Source organism: Hyaena hyaena, unplaced genomic scaffold (genome assembly GCF_003009895.1).
Source record: "Hyaena hyaena isolate Hyena2069 unplaced genomic scaffold, ASM300989v1 scaffold_57, whole genome shotgun sequence".
Classification (NCBI taxonomy): Eukaryota; Metazoa; Chordata; class Mammalia; order Carnivora; family Hyaenidae; genus Hyaena; species Hyaena hyaena.
The window spans coordinates 3,482,190-3,502,912 of record NW_024080690.1 but is presented as its reverse complement, the minus strand read 5'-3'; the positions used below and the strand labels follow the sequence as shown (position 1 = coordinate 3,502,912).

The following is a 20,723-nucleotide window of genomic DNA, read 5'->3' as shown; positions in this document are numbered from 1 at the left end:
TCACATGGAGGACTCTGGGCTCTAGAACATTACTTGCTGAGCAGAGAAATAAACTTACCGTATCCCACTGATGCCCCATCCCCTCCCTCCTAACTAGGATTTGACCCCATACCCAGGACCTGTCACCAAGTCTATTGCTCAGATGTCATCTTCTTGGGACATCTGGGTGGCTCAGTCAGTTAGGCGTCTGACTTCGGCTCAGGTCATGATCTCACGGTTCACGAGTTCAAGCCCCACATCAGACTCTGTGCTGAGAGCTCAGACCCTGGAGCCTGCTTTGGATTTTGTGTCTCCCTCTCTCTCTATTCCTCCCCTACTCGCACTCTGTCTCTCTCTGTCTCTGTCTCAAAAATAAAGATTTAAAAAAAAATTTTAAATAAAATAAAAAGCAAACAAATGAACGTCATCTTCTCAAAGGGTATTCTCTACCACCTAACTTAGCACAATCTCCTGGCACTACTCCACCTATCTGACCACCTTGAGGGATCTGTCTTGTGAAGTTAGCTGATACTTACATTTCCTCTGAACCTTCTTCCCTAGACGATGCTGCAACTTTGATCAACCTGGCTAGCACCACTGACGGCAGGAGGTGAGAGGCAGCAGCAGCTGACCACAGGCCCCTGACCTCAGCCCACCAGTCACCACCATTCTGGGGACCCTGTACTTCACGACAACTATAGTCACACTTCCTAGGCTGTAACCTGAACAAAGGATGGTCACCACTTCCTTCATTCATTCTAAAATATTTATTGAGCCCCTACTATGTACTAGACACTATTCTAAATGCATCGAATATATCAGGGAACAAATGAGACAAAAATTCTTGCCCCATTCTGGGGGGCGAGACAGACAATAAACAATAAGCCCAATAAATAAGTGGCTTATATGAAAAGAGTTGATGGGGTGAAGTAATGCAGGGTAAGGGGTAGGTGTCTGTGCTAAGTAGGGTGGAAAGAAGGTGACATTTGAGAAAAGACCTAGAGGTGACAGTCACATGTTTATCTGGGAGAAGTTTTCCAATGAAACAATTAATGCAAAGTCCCTGAGGCAGGGCCAAGTCTGCAGTGATCAAAGAGAAAGAAGAATACCATGTGGCTGGAACCTGCAAGGAAATGAGGTCACAGAAGTAATGATGAGGAGGGTGCCCAGATCACACAGGTTTTAGAGGTGAGTGTAAGGACTCTGGGTTTTGCTCTTAGTCAGATGATATGGCTTTGCAGTTTTAAAGAAGTGGTGTATATTCTGACTTACATATTAAAAATTTTTTTAAATGTTTATTGATTTTTGAGAAAGAGTGTGCACGCATGCACGGGAGGGGCAGAGAACAGGGAGAGAGGATCCAGAGTTCTGTGCTGACAGCAGAGAGCCTGGTGTGGGGCTCAAACTCATAAACTGTGAGATAATGACCTGAGCCAAAGTCAGAAGGTCAACCGACTGAGCCACCCAGGCACCCCTATTCTGACTTACATATTAAAAGGGATCCCTCTGGCTGTCAAACCTGCCCAGGGGTGGGAGCGAAGTAAAAACTGGGAGAGCAGGGAGGAGGCCGCTGCAGAAAATCAGGGAGAGTGACAGTGGCTCGTACTGGATTTGCTAACTGGAGGTGTGGATCTACTTTGTTTTTTTTTTTTTGTTTTTTTTTTTAATGTTTTTATTTATTTCTAGGAGAGAGAGAGACAGTGTGAGCAGGGGAGGGTCAGAGAGAGAGGGAGTCACAGACTGAAACAGGCTCCAGGCTCTGAGCTGGCAGTCAGCACAGAGCCCGACGCGGGGCCCGAACCCACGAACCGCGAGATCATGACCCAAGCGAAAGTCGGACGCTTAACCGACTAAGCCACCCAGGCGCCCCGGTGTGGATCTACTTTGAAGATGGAGCTAACAGGGTCTCCTACTGCACTGGCTCCTGAGAAAACAGGGGTCAAGGAGGCTTCCAAGCTGGCCTGAACAGCTGGGAAGATGGAACCACCTGAATTAGGGAAAGCTGAGGGTGGAGCAGTTCTAGGAGCAGTATCAGGGGCTCAGGTCTGAACTTCGTGAGACTGAGATGGTTCAAGCCATCAACATAGAGATACTGAGCAGGCAGTTGATTGCAAGTGTGGAGTTTGGGAGAAAAGTCTGAGTGGAGACTGAAGTTCAGGAGCTGACTACTTTCCATAGTTGCTGTTGCTCTCCCCACCCCGGGTCTATACTTTGTGACTCAAAATAATGAATCATGCATGGCCACATCACTCTGAATGATGGGACTTATGTGTGCAACTTAAGAACATTGTAGTTGTGTATTAGTAGTCTGCCTTTTTTTTTTTAAATGTTTATTTATCTTTCAGAGAGAGTGTGCACGTGTGTGGAGAGGGACAGAGAAAGAGAGAAAAAGAGGGAGAGAATCAATCCCAAGCAGGCTTCACACTGTCAGTGCAGAGCCAGACACCAAGCCCAATCCCACAAACCTTGAGATCATGGCCTGAGCTGAAATCGAGTCAGATGTCCAACTGACTGAGCCACCCAGATGCCTCAACAGTCTGTCTTTGACTGTGGATTAACTGTTGTGCTTTCTAGAGAGGCAATAATGGTCTAGCTTTTAACATTTGGAGTAGTGTGACTATTTTCTAGGAGTTCAGATGATGAAAATGAGAATGATTACGTGACAACACCAGCATGACACAGACATCACTGAAATTATAGACCAAATGATCGAGGCAGTTGAATGACAAATGGGAGGACACGTATAACTGGATTAGGAAAGTAACCAGAACAGAGCACACTTCACACCATGCAGAAAGGAATGTGAGCTTGCACACGGTGCACAGACATGAAAGTACACATGGAGACTGAAGATAAGACAGGCTAGTACTTCTAAACCTATCAAAAGTGGGGACTTTTTGGTCTCCCCAAAAGACACCAATGCTCAGTGGAAACTAGCAGCCACTGAACTGACTTGGGCACACGACACAAATGAGTGGGCATTCTCACACAGTACCCTTCCCTTAAATGCTCTGTGAAGCGGAGCACCCTCACATTTCCAGATTCACATACTGCAGCTCAAATGTCCTATGGGCTAACAAAAGGGGGAAATCCTGGAAATAGATGTGCTGGCCCATTAGGGTGCAAAACTGGTTCTGTCAGGTCTTCCTGTAGTTATTCATGCCATAATTAGTCTTCCTTTGGTTAGTCCACTGGGGTGTGGTACTTCGATTTGAAAAACAGGGTTTCAATAACCTTCTTAATTCCTATGACAACTGTAATGCAATCACAGAAAACGTAGAAGATTGCTGATCTCTTATCCAAAGACAAACTAGACTTTTCTTATTTATTTGCATATTTGGCAGGCAGTGCAAATGTAAATTTCGGCCCATCCCATTCAGTCTATGTTTCTTACCAAGGAAAATGAAAAGATCTTACTTGCTAGATGTCCTGGACATCCTTTGTACAACACAGCTAAAACAGAGGTGATTTATTTACCTGTCACATTGAGGTGTTCATAATGTGCATTTTGGTCACATTTCCATTCCCTCAAAATGTACAGAAACATTTAATGAGATTTTTTTTAGTTGATTGCCTTTACTCCATTATGTAAAATCTGCTTTGACTCACAGCTCAGCAAGCCCACATGGCACTAATTCCTGGTATCAGTCTGACGTGATGACATCAAGCTCAGTATCCTTTTCCAAAAAATCTTTTTTTATAGTTTATTTATTTTTGAGACAGAGAGAGACAGAGCATGAGTGGGGGAGGGGCAGAGAAAGAGGGAGACTCAGAATCTGAAACAGGCTCTAGGTTTTTTTCTGAGCTGCCAGGACAGAACCTGATGTGGGGCTTGAACCCACGAACCGTGAGATCATGACCTGAGCCAAAGTCGGACGCTTAACCGACTGAGCCCCCAAACTCAGTATCCTCTTGACAAAAGCACTGGCCACAGAATAATTCAGATTTTCAGTTTCCCCACCACACAGAAGAAAAGAAGAGCGTCCTCAAGACTGTAGGTAGTTTAGAGAATTCTTACTGTAAGAGGAAACAGAGAAAACAAACTTACCGTACTGTCAGAAGAAAATATATAGCTATTTTTTTATTCAACATAGGTAATTTGGTTTTTAATCAGTACTATGGGGTTTACATTCTCCTTTTTAAAAGTCTTTCATTTAATGGGGTACCTGGGTGGCTTAGTCAGTTAAGTGTCCGAGACTTGATTTTGGCTCAGGTCATATCGCCTGGTTAGTGGAAGTGAGCCCTAAACTCAACTCATATTGAGCCCTCCGTCAGCACAGGGCCCGCTTAGGATTCTCTCTCTCTCCCTCTCTCTGTGCCTCCCCTGCTCATGCTCATGTGCGCTCTCTCTCAAAATACATAAATATTCATTTATGCATCTTAGGAACACACATGTTTGCCTGGGTCTGGTCCCACGAGGCTCATGCTCTGCTGGGTACAGATGCCTCGGGCTTGTTCTGGTTCTTCATTTTCTGGTCTGCGTTTCCCCCTTTTCCTCACCAGCACCTTGCACCGCTCCTCCACAGTCCTGGTGCTATCCTCAGTGGCTTCTCCTGGGAGGTACAAGATTTGCCTTGGACTAGACTATATGCCCATGCTCTGAGCAAGAGCAGCCCCATCAACCGTCTAGGTGTCTGCCCTTGGGAGCCTCAGGAGGGTAGGTCCCTTTGTTACACAATCTTGTCCATGTCCTTGGCATTTTTGCTACTTCCTAATACTTTTCAGAGTGACACTCTTTCCTTCTGTCCAGCTGACCTGACACACCATGCATCCTATAATGTCTGGCCCATTAGAGAAGAGGGAAGGTACTCAAATTACTTGGGTCTGACCTTGGTTCATGTCACCACCTCACTGGTAAATATTTATTGGGTTTAAAAAGAAATGCTATTGTGACACTCATGGGCTCCCTGGACTCTGAAATTTCTGTATCATCAGGGACTTCAAAATAGGCTCAACAGCTTTCAAGCCTTTAATTCCAAGCATGTTAACATTATAAAACACAATCAACCAAAATTGAGAAATTCCACTAGGACAATGCTTCCCAGCCTTGTCTGCACAATGAAATAGATTTTCAAATCAGTATATACATTTTTTTTTTTTAAGTAGGCTTCATGCCCAACTTGGGGCTTGAACTTACAACCCAGAGATCAAGAGTCATATGCTCTACTGACTGAGCCAGCCAGGTACCCTTGGTATATATTTTTTTAATACCAAAGTCTGGGTCTCACCGTAAAACATTCTGATTTAATTGCTCTAGGGTGTGGCCTCAGACTTTTTAAAAGCAACATACTTTATGGTAGAAGCCAGCTTGTCTTTCTTTTTTTTTCTTTTTTCTTTTTTTTAAACTTTATGCACAACATGGGGCTTGAACTCATGACCCTAAGATCAAGCTCTACCAACTGAGACAGTCAGGTGCCCTGACAACTTGCTATCAGGATTATGAATTTCCTTAGAGAATCTGGTTCTATTTGCGTGTATTCTGACTGAAAGTTTTTCACAGCATAAACAAGGTGCTTGCCCACTGAAGGGAAGTACTGACTGAAATATTATCATTCTTATTCTGATGACCTTTACCAACAAAGTCAGTATAGTCAGTGGCAAGCACAAATTCTCAGTTCAACCACCAAAGGAGAAATGGGAGACTGCTGAACACATGCTGTTTTCTGCTACACATACCCTACCTCCTCACCCCTGCACTCCTTTGGCTGCCATTTTCTGCCTCCTCAGAATCCTGAGGGTCATCAGCTCACTCAACCACTTCTGCATCTGCACACGTCCCCCTACACCGCCATCTGTCCCTCCCCCACACTGTTCTCAGTACTCCCCCAGCCTTCCTGCCCACCACTTCTAGCTAGCCTCCTTAGTTGAAGGTAGCCATTCTTTGTGAACTGAGTCAAACATTTTGAAAGCATTCTGTTACTGCAATACCTCCACCAATGGCAGTTGTGATGGGATGCGGTGATGGGAGGCAGCAGCGACAGGCAGCAAATGTAGTTGAGATGATGGTGGCTGCTGTTAGGGCAGCCATGACAGGCTGGGGCAATGGCGGCTGTGGCAATGGGTGGTGGCCATTGTAATGAGTGGCCGCAGGGTGGCTACCACTGAAGTGAGCTGCATTGAGCCAGCTGCTCTCTGCTAGAGAGCTTTCTTTCCACCAAAATCCACTCTCCCTTTGTATCTGAAAAATAGGAAGTAGCAGGGAATTTAAACTCCAGTCCCCTAAGTGACCCTGAACTAAATCCTAATGGGGGTTAGTGTATAAATACCCCTACCTCTTGAGTGGGAAGGCTATGTTCTCCACTGTTTCCCAGAGTTCCCCAGAGAATTAAGCTGTTGTCCAGCGATAACCTGCTTGATAATGCAGCCTTGATGTGCTGCTTTCCCTTTCTGTTTCACTTCCCTCTGCCCTACCAGTGCTTTCTGGGGTCATCTCCCAGTGCCTTCCCTCAAAGTCTATTTCAGGGGGAACCCCACATAAGATAGTGCATTATGAACCAAGGATTATGATTCAAGCACAGATGGCACATTAACAAAAGCTGACCCTATGCCAAGCCGTAAAGTCTCAACATATTTCAAAAGATTGAAACCACATAAAATGTGTTCCCAACCCAATTGCAATTAGGCAAGATAACTAGAAAAATCTCCATATGCTTAGAAATTTAAAAATACAGTTTTAAACTTCTAAATAAGCTGGGATCAATGAAAAATCCAAAACAGAAAGGCTTGCTTTGTGGGAAATTTAAATACATACATTAAAAAAGTAAAAAGACAAGGTGCCTGGGTGATGTAGTCAGGTTAATCTCACCGTTCATGAGTTCGAGCCCCGTGTGAGGCTCTGTACTGACTGCTCAGAGCCTGGAGCCTGCTTGGGATTCTGTGTCTTTCTCTTTTTGCCCCTCCCCCACTTGCACTCTCTCAAAAATAAACATTAAAGAAAAAAAAAGGCTAGGGGCGCCTGGGTGGCTTAGTTGGTCGAGCGTCCGACTTTCGCTTGGGTCATGATCTCGCGGTTCGTGGGTTTGAGCCCCGCATCGGGCTCTGTGCTGACTGCCAGCTCAGAGCCTGGAGCCTATTTCAGAGTCTGTATCTCCCTTTCTCTCTGACCCTCTCCTGCTCACGCTGTCTCTCTCTCTCTCCTGGAAATAAATAAAAATATTTTAAAAAAAAAGAAAAGAAAAAGAAAAGAAAAAAAGGCTAAAACTCAGTAAGTTAAGCATTCCTTTCAAAAAAGGTAGAAAACAGGGTGCCTGGGTGGCTCAGTTGGTTAAGTGCCCGACTCTTGATTTCAGCTCAGGTCATGATCTCACCATTCATGAATTCAAGCCCTGCATTGGGCTGAAAAGTGTGGAGTCAGCTTGGGATTCTCTCTCTCTGCCTCTCCCCCACATTGCTCGTGTGTGTGTGTGTGTGTGTGTGTGAGAGAGAGAGAGAGAGAGAGAGAGAGCGCTCTCAGAAAAAAAACTTTAAAAAAAGGTAGAAAACAAAATTAATCTGAAAAAGGTAATTATAAAGAAGATAATTAAATTAAAAGCAAATATACAACACAAAGAACATCGACAAAGCCAAAAGTAAATTCTGTGATTGATAAATTGGTAAACTAATCAAGATTGAATAAGTAGAAAACAAAGAGGGTAAAAATAACCAATATGAGAAATGAGAAAGCAGCTTTCACATAGATTCTGTAGACATTAAAAAGATTATGAGGATATTATGAACGAATTTATGGCAATTTGAGAATTTAGATCATGTGAAAAATTCCTAAACACAATTCACAACAGGAATAGAAACTATTAAAGTTTTTATGGCAGTTTAAATGTGGGCAAAATTCCTTGCAGCCAAATGCCATCAAGAGGTGGAGTGTCCCCACCCCTTTAACCTAGGCTGAACTCGTGACTTGCATTGACCAACAGAATGTGATAAAAAAAGGACTTTGACAGTTCCATTTTTGCTCTCTTGGACCCCTGATACCACCAGATAAGGAAGCTGGTCTAGCCTATTGGGAGGGAGGCTACTTTGAGAGGTTCTACGTAGTCTTGACCTGTTTTGTCTGTTCTTATCACAGTTCTTTTAGCTATATGGAGCAGAACCCCACTCAAGCTTACCCACACAAAGTGGGGTTGACTGAATACCAAGCAATCCGAGGACTCAATCCACAGCCCAAGGAAACTGGAGCTGGGAACAGAAAGCCACCAGGACCCAAGCGGTCCTTTTAGGGACCACAGAAACTGATCACAACCCTCTCTCTGTCTGGGTTTTCTCTGGTTTGGGCCACCTGGCATCTGATAGCTCTTGCAAACCTGACGGCAGGACTTAGCTCCCAAGCCAACTGACAACTTTCTCTTAACAATCAAATCCTGAGGAAGACATACTCTAGCTCATTTTTCTGAGCCAAAGCACAAGCCTAAGGTTTCTTCCCGTTTTTTTATTTCAGAGAGAGAGAGAGACAGTGTGAGTAGGGGAGGGTCAGAGAGACAGGGAGACACAGAATCTGAAACAGGCTCCAGGCTCTGAGCTGTCAGCACCGAGCCCGACGCAGGGCCCAAACCCACGAACCATGAGATCATGACTTGAGCCGAAGTCGGATGCTTAACTGACTGAGCCACCCAGGAGCCCCACAAGCCATAGGTTTCAAATAGCCAGTTCAGTCAGCACTGGCCAGTCATTTCTAATTTCTGGAAGTCTGGAGTCACCTACAGGGGGAGGTGACATGTCTGAATGGTGAATCTGGCTGCGGGCCCTGGGCACACCAATGAGGCACCTGGGGTTCTTTCTCCTACACACGTGTCTGTCTGGCCTCTGTCCTTTAGGACCTGGCCCTGCTGGGGAGCCTATAATCAACCAGTTGGGGCCACAGAACATGCACTCCTGAGGAGGAATGTTCAGGAGTTATGGCAGCCACTGCTGGTCCCTGCCCACACCTACTCAGCATTCTTGACACTCAATGCTTACTTGATTCTCCATTACTCTCCGCTCAGGGCTCTTTTGATGGCAGGACACATGACCACACATGGAGCACGTAGAGGTGCTAGATGGTCAGTGCCCATGGAAATAGCCCCAGTGACAGATGGGGAGTTGATGACCAACCTCCTTGTCCCTTGAATTGAGTCCACTGCCCGCTGTGGTGACTGGCCTGATAATGCACCTTTTATTGGCTGCCTGCCTGCCTCACCTCTCCACTCCCTTCCAAATGCTTCTAGAATCACACATTCCAAATATACTATCTGTACTCCAGTTCTCAGGGATAGACTCTGGAAGAGCACAAACCAAGACAGAAGTCCAGGACAGCAGACTAAGCCACATCCCACAATGCAGATGTTTTCAATAATAAAGCTAGTATTTCCAGCCCCATCGCCTAGTGTGCATGTCTATCACACAGGTGGCTCAAAACTCAGGGGGGAAAGAAGTGTGATATTTATTGCCCTCTAAGCCTTAAGTAAACACTCAATAAAGATTTGGTAAATGCTAAAGTGGAAGTGGGAGAAAGCCTTTTCCCATGTCTGTGCAGCAGGAGACAGAAAATGGCAGTTGGCAGAGTTACCAAGGGAAGAGGAGTCATCGTAATCCTGGGGAACAGGCCCTGCCTTGGCACACTAAGTGAAGCTGGGGACAGAGGAGCAGGATTTCTGCCCAGCCAGGTCTCCAGGGCCCCCTCCATGCTGAAGGCAGGAATCAAAGCCCAGTATACAGAGTCTTTATTTATTGTGAGTCCTGCTGTCCAGAGAAGCAAGACCCACATCCAGGGTCCTCATGACTTCACCTGGCCACTCTTCAGGGATAGGGGCATCAAGTGGCCACTCACATCGTTTTCCAATGGCTCAAAGAGTCCTCAGGAGGCAGGAAGCGGCTGTGCCTATAGAAAAAACACATCAACATCTACTAGCACCTTCTTTGTGCCTGGCCCTGGGACCACCATTGGGGAGATTCTATGGACACAGCAGAGGCTGCCCTTGCCAAGTCCACAGTCTGGAAGGAGAGAGTATTAGGTGATCACCACGGCCATCTACCACGTAAACCTGTCAGACAGTGAGCTGTCACTGGGAGCAGGGAAGTCACCATTTATTTAGCACCTGCTCTCTAACATTGTTACACGGCAGTGAATGAAGCAGGCACGAATTTCCAACTCAAGGAAGAGACAGACAACAATTAATCAAATAAAAATATGTCAACTGGGGGGCGCCTGGGTGACTTAAGTCGGTTAAGCGACCGACTTTCGCTTAGGTCATGATCTCGCGGTTCGTGGGTTCGAGCCCCGCATCGGGCTCTGTGCTGACTGCCAGCTCAGAGCCTGGAGCCTGTTTCATTCTGTGATTCCCTCTCTCTCTGACCTTCCCCTGCTCATGCTGTCTCTCTCTCTCTCTCCTAAAAATAAATAAAACATTTAAAAAAAAATTAAAAAAAAAAATATGTCAACTGGATAAATTCTACGAAGGAAAGTAAATCAGGGTGTGTGTGGAGGGGGAGGTATAGGTAGCACTTCTAATTGTCAGCTACATGAACATAAAATGTCTTTATATCATATTTTCTGAGATGAGACTGGCTGTATGTTTGCCACTTTATAGATCAGAGAATAGAGGAGGCTGGCATCTCGCTGCCCGCAATCAGGCAGGGAAAGCTGCACCTGGGATGCCATTACCCAGAAGGAGGAGGACGGTGAGTAGGAGCGGGTGTGGTGGTGATTACTCTGAATGCACTGAGGAGCTATGACAAGGCTGTAAAGGGGAGAGCTGTGACCTAATTGCCATTTTTACAAGTTCCTCTGGCTGCCAGGGGTGAGTAGACTTGGGCGGCGGGGCAGGATGGCCACAGGGAAGACCAGGGAGAGGCTGGCTGCTTACCCAGGGAGGAAACAATTAGCTCTAAGATGGGAAGGTGAGGTCTTTACTGTTCATATGCCAAAAAAACTCAAAAAAAACCAAAAAAACCTATGACTAACATATGACCAACATATAGATTAAGAAACTAATGTGAACAGTATGAAATCATTACTAAATATTTTCTAAGAATTAAAAGACCTGATAAAGAAGATGTGATTTATATATACAATGGAATACTACTTGGCAATGAGAAAGAATGAAATCATGCCATTTGCAGCAAAGTGGATGGGACTGGAGGGTGTTATGCTGAGTGAAATAAGTCAGTCAGAGAAAGACAGATATCATATGTTTTCACTCATATGTGGATCTTGAGGAACTAACAGAAGACCATGGGGGAGGGGAAGGGGAAAAGAAAGTTACAGAGGGAGGGAGGCAGACCAGAAGAGACTCTTAAATACAGAGAACAACTGAGGGTGGATAGGGGGGTGGAGGAGAGGGGAAAGGGAGTGATGGGCTAGGAGGAGGGCACTTGTTGCGATGAGCACTGGGTGTTGTATGTAAACCAATGTGACAATAAATTATATTCATAAAAAAAAAGAATTAAAAGTCCTTCCTGCTAATGTCGGCTCTTAAGGGCTGAACTTTTCATTTATTACTGCCTTATTAAAACGAAACAAAACAAGGACTACAGGGCCTGGCAGAAAGGCATCTCCTCAACCTTTAGCCAAGAACTCCTCTTAAACAGGCAATGGGAATGAAGCAGTTACAAGGCAGTGAGTTATAAGCCATGATGGAGGGAGCTCAAGAGGCAGTGGGTACCTGGAGACAGGGACAGGTTAGCACGGGAGATTTTCAGAGGGACTTTATATCTAAGTCAGAGTAGCAAGCAGCCAGGCGGCCTAGAAGGGCAGTCCAGGCAGAAGGAAACAGTTGGGTAACAGCCTGGCAGCAGGACAGACATGCATGCACTTAACGCATGTCCACTGGGGCCGGAACGCAGAGCTGAGATGGAAGGTGGGGAGTGGTGGGGCCAGAGTCCACACCACGCAGGGACCTAGAGGCTGTGCCAGCGTTGAGACCTGGCCTGGTGGAGATGAGGAGTCATGGAAAGGTTTCTTAAGGGAAGTAGAACATGGTCAGATTTCCTCTGGGATTGCTCTGGGACCATCAGAGAGAATGGACTGAAAGGGATAATAGAGAGCCATGGAGGCCCAAATGACAGGGTGTTAAGAGGGAGGTAGTGCAAGATGTGACTTTTGTCTTAGGAGTTCACAGTCCATCCCGTGGAGAGGAGGGTGGGCAGTAGACATCTAAAGGAGTGTTTCTCAACTTTGTTTTTTTAAACGTTTATTTATTTTTAAAAAAGAGAGAGAGTGTGTGAGCAAAGGAGGGGCAGAGAGAGAGGGAGATACAGAATCTGAAGTAGGCTCCAGAGCCCAAAGAAGGGCTCAAATTCACAAACTGCAAAATCATGACCTGAGCTGAAGTCGGACCCATAACCGACTGAGCCCCTGGGCGCCCCTCAACTTTGTTTTTATTACTGCTCCCCATGAGGTCTGTATAGATATTTTGAAAAAATCACAACCACCCACAAAATTTTAATACCATAGTTATACTGCATATTTGTTTATGTACGGTATTCATTAAATAGAGTAAGACTCTTTTACTCTCTCCTCACCCCCTCACCCAGCATAACTGAGGGGCAGCGAGGAAGGGAACACAGAGCAGGTAAGGAAGGAGGTGGATGACGTCAGCCTGAGAAAGAACACAGAGAACCCAGCAAGGACCTGGGATGTTGTTCTCAATGTGAATGGGAAGCTATGGAAGAGCTCTAAGCGCAAATGTAATGTGATTCGTTTTCAGCTCCTATATGCTCTCTCTGGCCACTGTATGGAGGCACGTAAGAGGAGATTCAGGGAGACCGAGGAAAAGGCTGGAGCAGGGATCCTGGAGGTGAATAGGTCAGGGAAGTGGCTGGACTATAAAGCAGAGGCTGTGGGAAGGGGCAAGAGGTGATCATGTTCTGGATTCTGGATGCATGGAGCAGGTCTGTGTGGGGGGGTAGGGTGGGGCTGGCGGTAACTCTTAGATTTTTAATCCGAGCAACTAGAACTGATAAACCCCCTGCCTCACCTCCACAGTCGAGGGGGAGCGTGGTGGCTGCACCCGGTCAGCACACTGCAGGAAGCGGCGCACGTGCTCTGCACAGTTCCCCACTGCTGCCTCATTCTGTCGAAGGCACTCCTCAAAGGCCTCAAAAGGCTCAGCACAGGCCTGCCGGATCTGCCGGATGATTGGGCTGTGGAGGTAGAGCGTTTCAGGCATTCAGACTTCCACTCCACTGCCCACCTCCTCTCGCCCCCTGCCACACAGTATCTCATATTTGCCCACACTCACTGGGAGGATGTGCATTGAGCGATACTCATCTTTAGGTGGTGGCAGTCCCGCTGCCATGACTCAGGCTTGGCCGCCACACACTGGCCATATTGCTCCAGCTCGCGGCCACAGTAGCGAGCAGTGACCTCCAGGGCCGCCTGCCTGTGGGACATAATGGGCTGAAAATAATTCTAGGCAACAGACAAGAAAGAGTTCTGGTCTGGGTTGGAGGTGGGCGGGGGGAACCCGAGGGATCCTGGACAGATCAGGGAATCTGAAGGATCCTGGGATAGGGCCAGGGAGGTGGAGGGAGAGGTAAGGCATGAGCCCTGGGGAATGTGGAATAGGCTGGGAGGTTTCTGGGAAGATAGTGGGGATCTTTTCCACTAAGACCTTAATTATTCAAATGCAACCTTGGGATCCGGCAAGAAGGGTCTTCGGAGTCCAGGCATCCCTCAACAGGGCCTTAGAAATAATATACTGAGTTCTAGGGGGAAAAAATCTGCAAACCCTAAAGAGACCTGGAGATCTTAAAAATAGGTTTACAAGTCCAAGTGGTTACGTCTTGGGTACTGCGGAAGGGCCTCCTAAGCAGAGAGTCTTTGAGATTAGGCCTGAGGACAGTGGTACTGGAGGTGAGACTTGAGGCCCTGAGGTAGGTTTGGAGTCCTGGGGTGGGTCTGAGTTCCAGGGACATGATGCGGAAGTCCTGGGTGAGAATGGGGCTCTGGGATAGCTCTGGGATAGCTTGTAGGTATTCCGCAGTACCCAAGACGTAACCACTTGTTCTGGGGAACAAGATCTAGAAATCCAAAGTGGAACCAGAGGTCTAAGAATAAGTCTGTGGGCTCTACATGGGAAGTCTGCGGTACTGCACAGATCTAAAGGTGCAAAAATGTATGGTCAGGTGATCTAGGTGGACGAACCCAGAGCTCTAAGAAAGGGTCTAAAAAATCGTAGAAGTCCCGAGACAATTCTGAAGTCTGCAGGGTGAGGGACCGGACCTGGGATCCCGGGGGCAGGGACTGGGTGTTTGACACGGGCTTCAAAGTCCTCTGTTACTACGAGACAGGCGGAGCCTAAACGTTCAGAGGGCGGGGCCTCCCTCTCTCCCACGCGGAGATGGAATATGTAATAGACGGCACTGAATCCTAAGGGTAGGTTCTTCGAGGAACAAAGAGGCCAATCCTTCTTCCTGGAGTGTCGGGCTAGGTGCAGGTCACTGGGGAAGGGAAGGGGTGAGGCAGCTGATCGGAGGTTGGCGCTCCCGCTACTCACATCTCGAGGCCGGTGCTGGTGCGAAATCAGTCAGGGAGGAGCGCCCCGCCTTTTCCGGTGCACGGTGTCATGGTGGCGCCCAGCTCAGCTGTCCCTGCCTCCTTTCTTCCGGTCACAGACCGGGCAAGTTGCCTCATTCCCTTTACGACCAACCTGTCATGGCGGCGCCCTGCGTTTCCTTCCGGTCCCGCCTGTATTGGCGGCGCCTGCGCAGCCACCGCGGGCCCCCAGGACGACTCGGTTGTTCTACCCCACTTCTACTTCCGGCTTGCGGGGGTGACGCCGCAATGCACCGGAAGTAAGGCGTGGCCGCTACTGCGCGCGCTCTTATCCACCCTCCGGGGTCTGGTGGCGAGGGGCTGCGGCCGTCTATCAACGTGGCGCTGTTGGTGGCTAGTTTGGGAACCGTGGCTGCGGGCTGCTGGGCGCCGCGGTGCCACCTTCCGTTTTCCTCAAGCGCTCCCTGTCCCCTCGGGATGCTGGTTCGTACACGCGCACGGAGCCTCGGGACGGGGACGGGGGCGGGGGTGGTCACCGCAAGAATGGGACTAGCCGACCTGGACGTCCCATCGGCTGTGCCTGAGTTATCCAGACCAGACCCCCTCCTTGTTATGAGCCCTGGAGCCAGGCCGGACTTGAGTTTTAGTATTGGCTCCACGTGGTTATGAGCATGCGTAATTCTTTGTGATTCCTCCTGGCAGGGTATTGCTTCCACCTCCTGCCCTGTCGTCCAGTGTGAAGCCTCATGGTACGTTTCCCCACCTGTGAGGCTGAGCACCCGTCCGTATATCTTGGGCAAAGACTGAGCATCAGCCGAGCAGTCTAATATGTAGGGGTCTTCCCAGACTCCAGCCAAAACGAACATAGAGTGCACTTCATCATAGTGTTTGAGGAACAAGAGGTGTTTGTGAGCAAGTGGCAACGACTTGGAGTATTGGTGTGCTCATCTGTAAAATGAGGATGATGATAGTCACGTGCTTTACTTAGAGCACAGTGCATGTAAATAGTTTAAGGCAGAGCCTGGACCTTCAGGAGTTCCGGATAAGTGAGAGCTGTTAGAGGAGGCTGTTAGGTTTTGCTGCTCCGGTTGGCCCTCCATATAAGATTGTGCCACTGGCCGTCTGAGCCTGCTTCAGATGACAGGAATAGGTTTGGAGCCATGAGCACTGAAGGAAAGCTCACCCAAAGCACTCCTTCCTTCCTGCAAAAACTTCCAGGTGTATTTCTGGTAGGAGAAAAGGGCAAGGAAACCCCATCAATGACAGAGAACATTTTGTGGACCGAATCCTCATTTTCCTTTTCTGGGAACATGAAATCTTAACCTGCCCCTTGCCACTTCCTGAGTCTAATCTCGAAGTCTGGATACTGTGCTTCCTTAAGGGAAAGGGTTCAGAGATCTGGGCTCATAAGTAGGGAAGATGAAGAACCCACCAGGAGATATTCTGGGGAGTGTGACACCCATGTCCCCAAGCTTCTAGGTGGTTTTTGGCCTGTAGCGCAAGAGTGTAACTAACTTCCTCTCTACAGATCAAATGTAAGGCAGACCTAAGTGACGATGGGGTTTGGCGTGAAGCAGACCTGGGTTTGAATCAGAGATCTTGGACAGAATCTTTCTGCTCTCTGGGTTTCAGTTTTCTCCAGAACAGCTGCTTCAAGATGCCCTTGTGAGCGGAAACCGAAAGGACATCTGCAGAGCACATGGTACAGAGCACTTTGTACTTTCCCTTTCTAGCCCTATCAGAATTGTTTGCTTATTTTCTGCCTACTTTAAGACCCTGGAACCCCTCGAGGGAAGAGGCCTCGTATCTATCTTCTGGTCACCACTGGATTTCCCCCTACCCACCCACCCATAGCATGGGGTCTGGTAGAGTCGTGGTGGAATGAATGAAACCATATGCTCAAGGGATTGTGTGAGGATAAAATGAGATCCAGTTATTGCCTTGAATGATACTTACTAAGCGCTGCTCTATGTGCCGGTAACTGTTCTAGCTGTTGGGGAAACAGCAGCAAGTAAAACAGACAAACATTTATACTGTTAAATAAGGAATGGGGCACCCGGCTGGATAGTTGGTTAAGTGTCCCACTCTGGATTTCACCTCGGGTCATGATCTCACAGTTCATGAGTTTGAGCCTTGCATCAGGCTCTACACTGTTAGTGTAGAGCTTGGGATTTTCTCTCTCCCTTTCTCTCTGTCCCTCCCCTGCACACGCACTCTCTCTCAAAATCAAAAAAGAAAGGGGGGTTGTATATGGTGTATAGTTTTGATATTCATAGGCATTGTGAAATGATTACTACAGTCAAGCTGATTGACATATCCATCAACTCATGTAGTTACCATTACTTAAGCGTGATGAGAACATTTGATATCTGATCTCTTAGCAAATTTCAAGTGAGGTCTCCAGAACTTATCATCTTATAACTGAGTTTATACCCTTTTCTTTTCTTTTCTTTTCTTTTCTTTTCTTTTCTTTTCTTTTCTTTTCTTTTCTTTTCTTTTTTCTGAGAGGGATAGAGACAGCATGAGCAGGGGAGAGTCAGAGAGAGAGGAGTCACAGAATCCGAAGACAGGCTCCAGGCTCTGAGCTGTCAGCACAGAACCCGACACGGGGCTCAAACCCACAAACCGTGAGATCATAACCTGAGCTGAAGTTGGACGCTTAACCAACTGAGCCACCCAGGCGCCCCTGAGCTCAACTGTTTTAGATTCTACTTATAAGTGAGATCATGTGGTATTTGTTTTTCTGTGTATTTCACGGAGCACAGAGTCCTCCAGGTAGGGCATGGCAGATTTGATGAGAGGCAGGGAGTGTGATGGGTGGATGGGTGGGAGTGTGCACTTGCAGAATGTGACTGACTTGGAGGGAGTTGTCCAGTGCTTTGATCCCTGGCCATACTGAGAGCCACCACTAATGGCAGCACAGAAACAACTTTGATCAGATGATCTGTGAGCTGGCAACAAAGTGAGTCCTGACCCTTGATCCCCTGAGAGGCCCACGTGGCAAGAAGGGACGGTGCCTGGGCATGTCACTGATTTCCTAATGGAGTTAAGAGAAGAGTACCGTAACCGGGAGTGGGTCTCCTGGCCTCCTGAGAGCTCCTCTCCCCTCAGGTGGCTTCACTGCCACTTTCATCTTCTAGGTCTTTCTCTTTTGCCTTTTCTAGAAGCTCTCCCTCTTTTTTTTTTTTTTTAATTTTTTTTTTTAATGTTTTATTTATTTCTAGGAGAGAGAGAGAGAGAGAGACAGCGTGAGCAGGGGAGGGTTAGAGAGAGAGGGAGTCACAGACTCTGAAACAGGCTCCAGGCTCTGAGCTGGCAGTCAGCACAGAGCCCGACGCGGGGCTCGAACCCACGAACCGCGAGATCATGACCCAAGTGAAAGTTGGACGCTTAACCGACTAAGCCACCCAGGCGCCCCTAGAAGCTCTCCCTCTTGATCTTAAGTTTATAGAACATGATTGGTGGGAGGCAGATTCTGACAAGCCCAAGACACGTGAAATCTCCAGGCTGAGGATGGCAGTGAGCAGTCATGCTCTTCCAGCCACATTACATCTTTTCTCACTAGCCAGGTGACTGGTGACCAGGCACATCAGGACTGCACCTCCTCTGGAAATAGTGGCACAGGTCATTGTTAGAGGAAACCACATACTCGGACTCGCACGGTGGGGGGTGGTCTCCTGGTCTTGGCTTCTTTTCTCCATGTTTTAAAAGATAAATTTCAGGTGGTTTTTTTTTTTAAGGTTTATTTATTTATGTTGAGAGAGAGAGAGAGAGCAGGGGAGGGGCAGAGAGGGAGGGAAAGACAAAGTCCCCGGGAGGTTCCTCACTGTTGGTGCAAACCCCGACACAAACCATGAGATCATGACCTGAGCTGAAATCAAGAGTCGGGTGCTTAACCGACTTAGCCCCTTATGCTCCTTAATTTAAAAAAGAGAGAGAGAGAGAAAGAAAAATGAACACTTTCCTTGAAGCTTTCCATAACTTTTCCTTAACTTTCACTTTTTCACAAGTGTCTCCTGGATCCCATGCCTCCCAGGTTTTTTCTTCCAGAGCCCAAAGCCTTAGGATTCCTGGGAACTGCAATGAATCCATCCCTGCCTCTGCTTCTGGATTCCAGCCACTTGTCAATCTATGCAAGGGCCAGTGAGGCTTGGAAGAGGGTCTGCTTTTTGGGTCCTGCCATGCTCCACACAGGCCTGTATTAAGGGTGGTGGGCGAGGGAGGGTTGGGGAAGAGGTGAAAGCCATGGCTTGTCCTAGAGAAACCAACAAGCACTAGCTTAACAACCTAAGTGATGACGGGCGTGCTGCTGAACAGAGGGTGTGGTGCCCTCGTGGTGAGGTCTCCTGGGCTCTGTTTTGCCTCCTGGAGACTATTCTTAGGCAAGACCTTGACCGCTCACTCAGGGCAGTTCCTTTCCTTCTACACTGGGGTGCTGCCTGGTGCTGGAGTTCCCAGTGGGCCTGGCCACCTTCTTAGCATGGCTTGTGCCTGCCTCAGCCACTGCAGATTCATGGCACCCCAAAAGCAGTAGGAGATAGATTCAGAAGCTGCAGCTGCTACGTGGGTCCCAGTGACGATCTCTTCCAGGTCCTCCAGAGCCGTGGGCCATAGGCTAAAGGAGGTGTGCAGAAACCGGTCCTAGATTAGAGAACATTGCCCTTGCTTCTTGGCTTTGCCTTCAAGAAGTGGCATTTGAGGGGTGCCTGGGTGGTTCTCTGGTGAGCATCTGACTCGATTTCAGCTCAGGTCATGATCCCAGGATCATGGGATAGAGTCCTACATTGGGCTCTGTGCTAGGTGAGGAGCCTGTTTGGGATTCTGTCTCTGTCTCTCTCTCTCTCACTAATAAACAAATAAATAAATACTTTTAAAAATGGTATTTGATGTTTCTAGTAGGACATTACACCACTTGGGAATGAAAAGGAAGCATGGAAAGGGTTAATTAAGTGGTCTGGTTCCCTTACAGCCACTCTGGACCTCCTCACCAATCTCTATCCACATGGAGGCACCCTGGGAAACTGCACACTTAGAACCCATGCCATCTGACCTGTGCTCCACAGGGCACTGAGCCTCAGTGGGATTAGATTCCGAGGTTACTGTAACAAACTACCACAGGCTGGGTAGATTAAAGTAACAGAAATGCATTTTTACCATTCAGGAAGCCAGAAGTGCAAAATCAAGGTGCTGGCTGGCAGGTGATTTCCTTCTGGAGGCCCTGGAGATCTGTTCATGCTTGTCTTCCCGCTGCTGGTGGCTGCAGGCAGTGCTCGGAGTTCCTTAGCTAGTAGATGGGCTATGCCCACCTCTGCCTCCACTCCCATCACCTGTGTGTGTCTCCTCTCTTCTTAGGACACTAGGCCCAAAACCCCAGGGGGCGCTTTAGCCTGCATCCCTTTGCCACAGGCTGCACTCTGTATCATTGTCAGTAATTCACACTTGCAGTTCAAAAGACTTACTGGGACTAACTGGTAAGAGGGGAAGGGCAGTGTGGACAGCCTATGGCGGTGTGGTGTGAAGTACTCCTGCCTGCCAGCTCTCGGTGTCATAGTCTCTTCCCCACGTCCTATACTGCCTCACCCACACCACAGGGCTGCGCTAAGGCACGTGGGTCCCACACAGGTCCTGGTCCCACTGACACTGTCCCCATTGTAGCACTTTCCCAACGGGAACACTTCTTACCATCAGAAGATGTACTACACCTACTTGAAACATCTTATAAATAGATCTTGTAGTACCTGTTACAACCATTTGGGTGTATGGGATGTCCATTAAATAAAGTTACTTTCAAAGACCACAGTGGGGCAATTCCTTTTTGTTATATCAACATTCTTAACAGAGACAAATAATTTATTTTCTCTTGTGTATAGCTGTTCTTTCATTAAAATTCACTTTTGGGGGGCACTTGAGTGGTTCAGTTGGTTAAGCGTCTGACTCTGCTCAGGTTACGATCTCCCAGTTCGTGGGTTTAAGCCCCATGTCGCGCTGTTGGGCTTTGTGCTGACCATGTGGAGCCTGCTTGGGATTCTCTTTCACTCTCTCTGCCCCTCCCTAACTTCTGCTTTCTCTCTCTCAGATAAACTTTTTAACTAAATAAACAAAAAAACATGTTTTATTATAATATTCCATTCATATGTGTTATCTTGCCTATACCTGTATCCTTTCACTGCGTATAATGATTTGTGTTATAGGAACACAACATTCCAAGAGAAACAATGTATCACCCAATCCTCTGGCAAAAAAAAAAAAAAAAAGAATCTTGATCTGAACCTCACAT

At 47.5% G+C, this 20,723-nt stretch overlaps 1 protein-coding gene and 1 long non-coding RNA gene across 3 annotated transcripts; one reads left to right on the top strand and one right to left on the bottom strand.

Moving 5' to 3' along the window:
- Positions 1–9,654: 9,654 nt before the first annotated feature.
- On the bottom strand, positions 9,655–14,702 carry CHCHD5 (coiled-coil-helix-coiled-coil-helix domain containing 5). Of its 2 annotated transcripts, XM_039231697.1 has the most exons (4): positions 14,448–14,702; positions 13,191–13,331; positions 12,927–13,092; positions 9,655–9,829 (listed from the first exon to the last, which is right to left on the bottom strand). In XM_039231697.1, coding segments are annotated over exons 1-4 (333 nt in total). In that variant the 5' UTR covers positions 14,450–14,702; the 3' UTR covers positions 9,655–9,805. The 2 variants fall into 2 exon arrangements, with proteins under 2 accessions (XP_039087628.1, XP_039087627.1); XM_039231696.1 differs by lacking the exon at positions 14,448–14,702 and having other exon boundaries at positions 13,191–13,342.
- Positions 14,703–15,082: 380 nt separating this feature from the next.
- On the top strand, positions 15,083–20,267 carry LOC120231538. Its single transcript, XR_005528351.1, has 3 exons — positions 15,083–15,195; positions 15,975–16,148; positions 19,608–20,267. It is a non-coding gene; the product is annotated as an uncharacterized LOC120231538 (long non-coding RNA).
- Positions 20,268–20,723: the final 456 nt, after the last annotated feature.

What these genes read in the sequence shown, in the direction of transcription:
- CHCHD5 (XM_039231696.1), bottom strand. Translation starts at nt 13,342, where the DNA reads ATGTCCCACAGGCAGGCGGCCCTGGAGGTCACTGCTCGCTACTGTGGC. An exon ending in GCTCAATGCACATCCTCCCA is followed by an intron (nt 13,093 to 13,190) that starts GTGAGTGTGGGC and finishes CTACCTCCACAG; the next exon opens with CCCAATCATCCGGCAGATCC. An exon ending in GCTCCCCCTCGACTGTGGAG is followed by an intron (nt 9,830 to 12,926) that starts GTGAGGCAGGGG and finishes TTTTTTCTATAG; the next exon opens with GCACAGCCGCTTCCTGCCTC.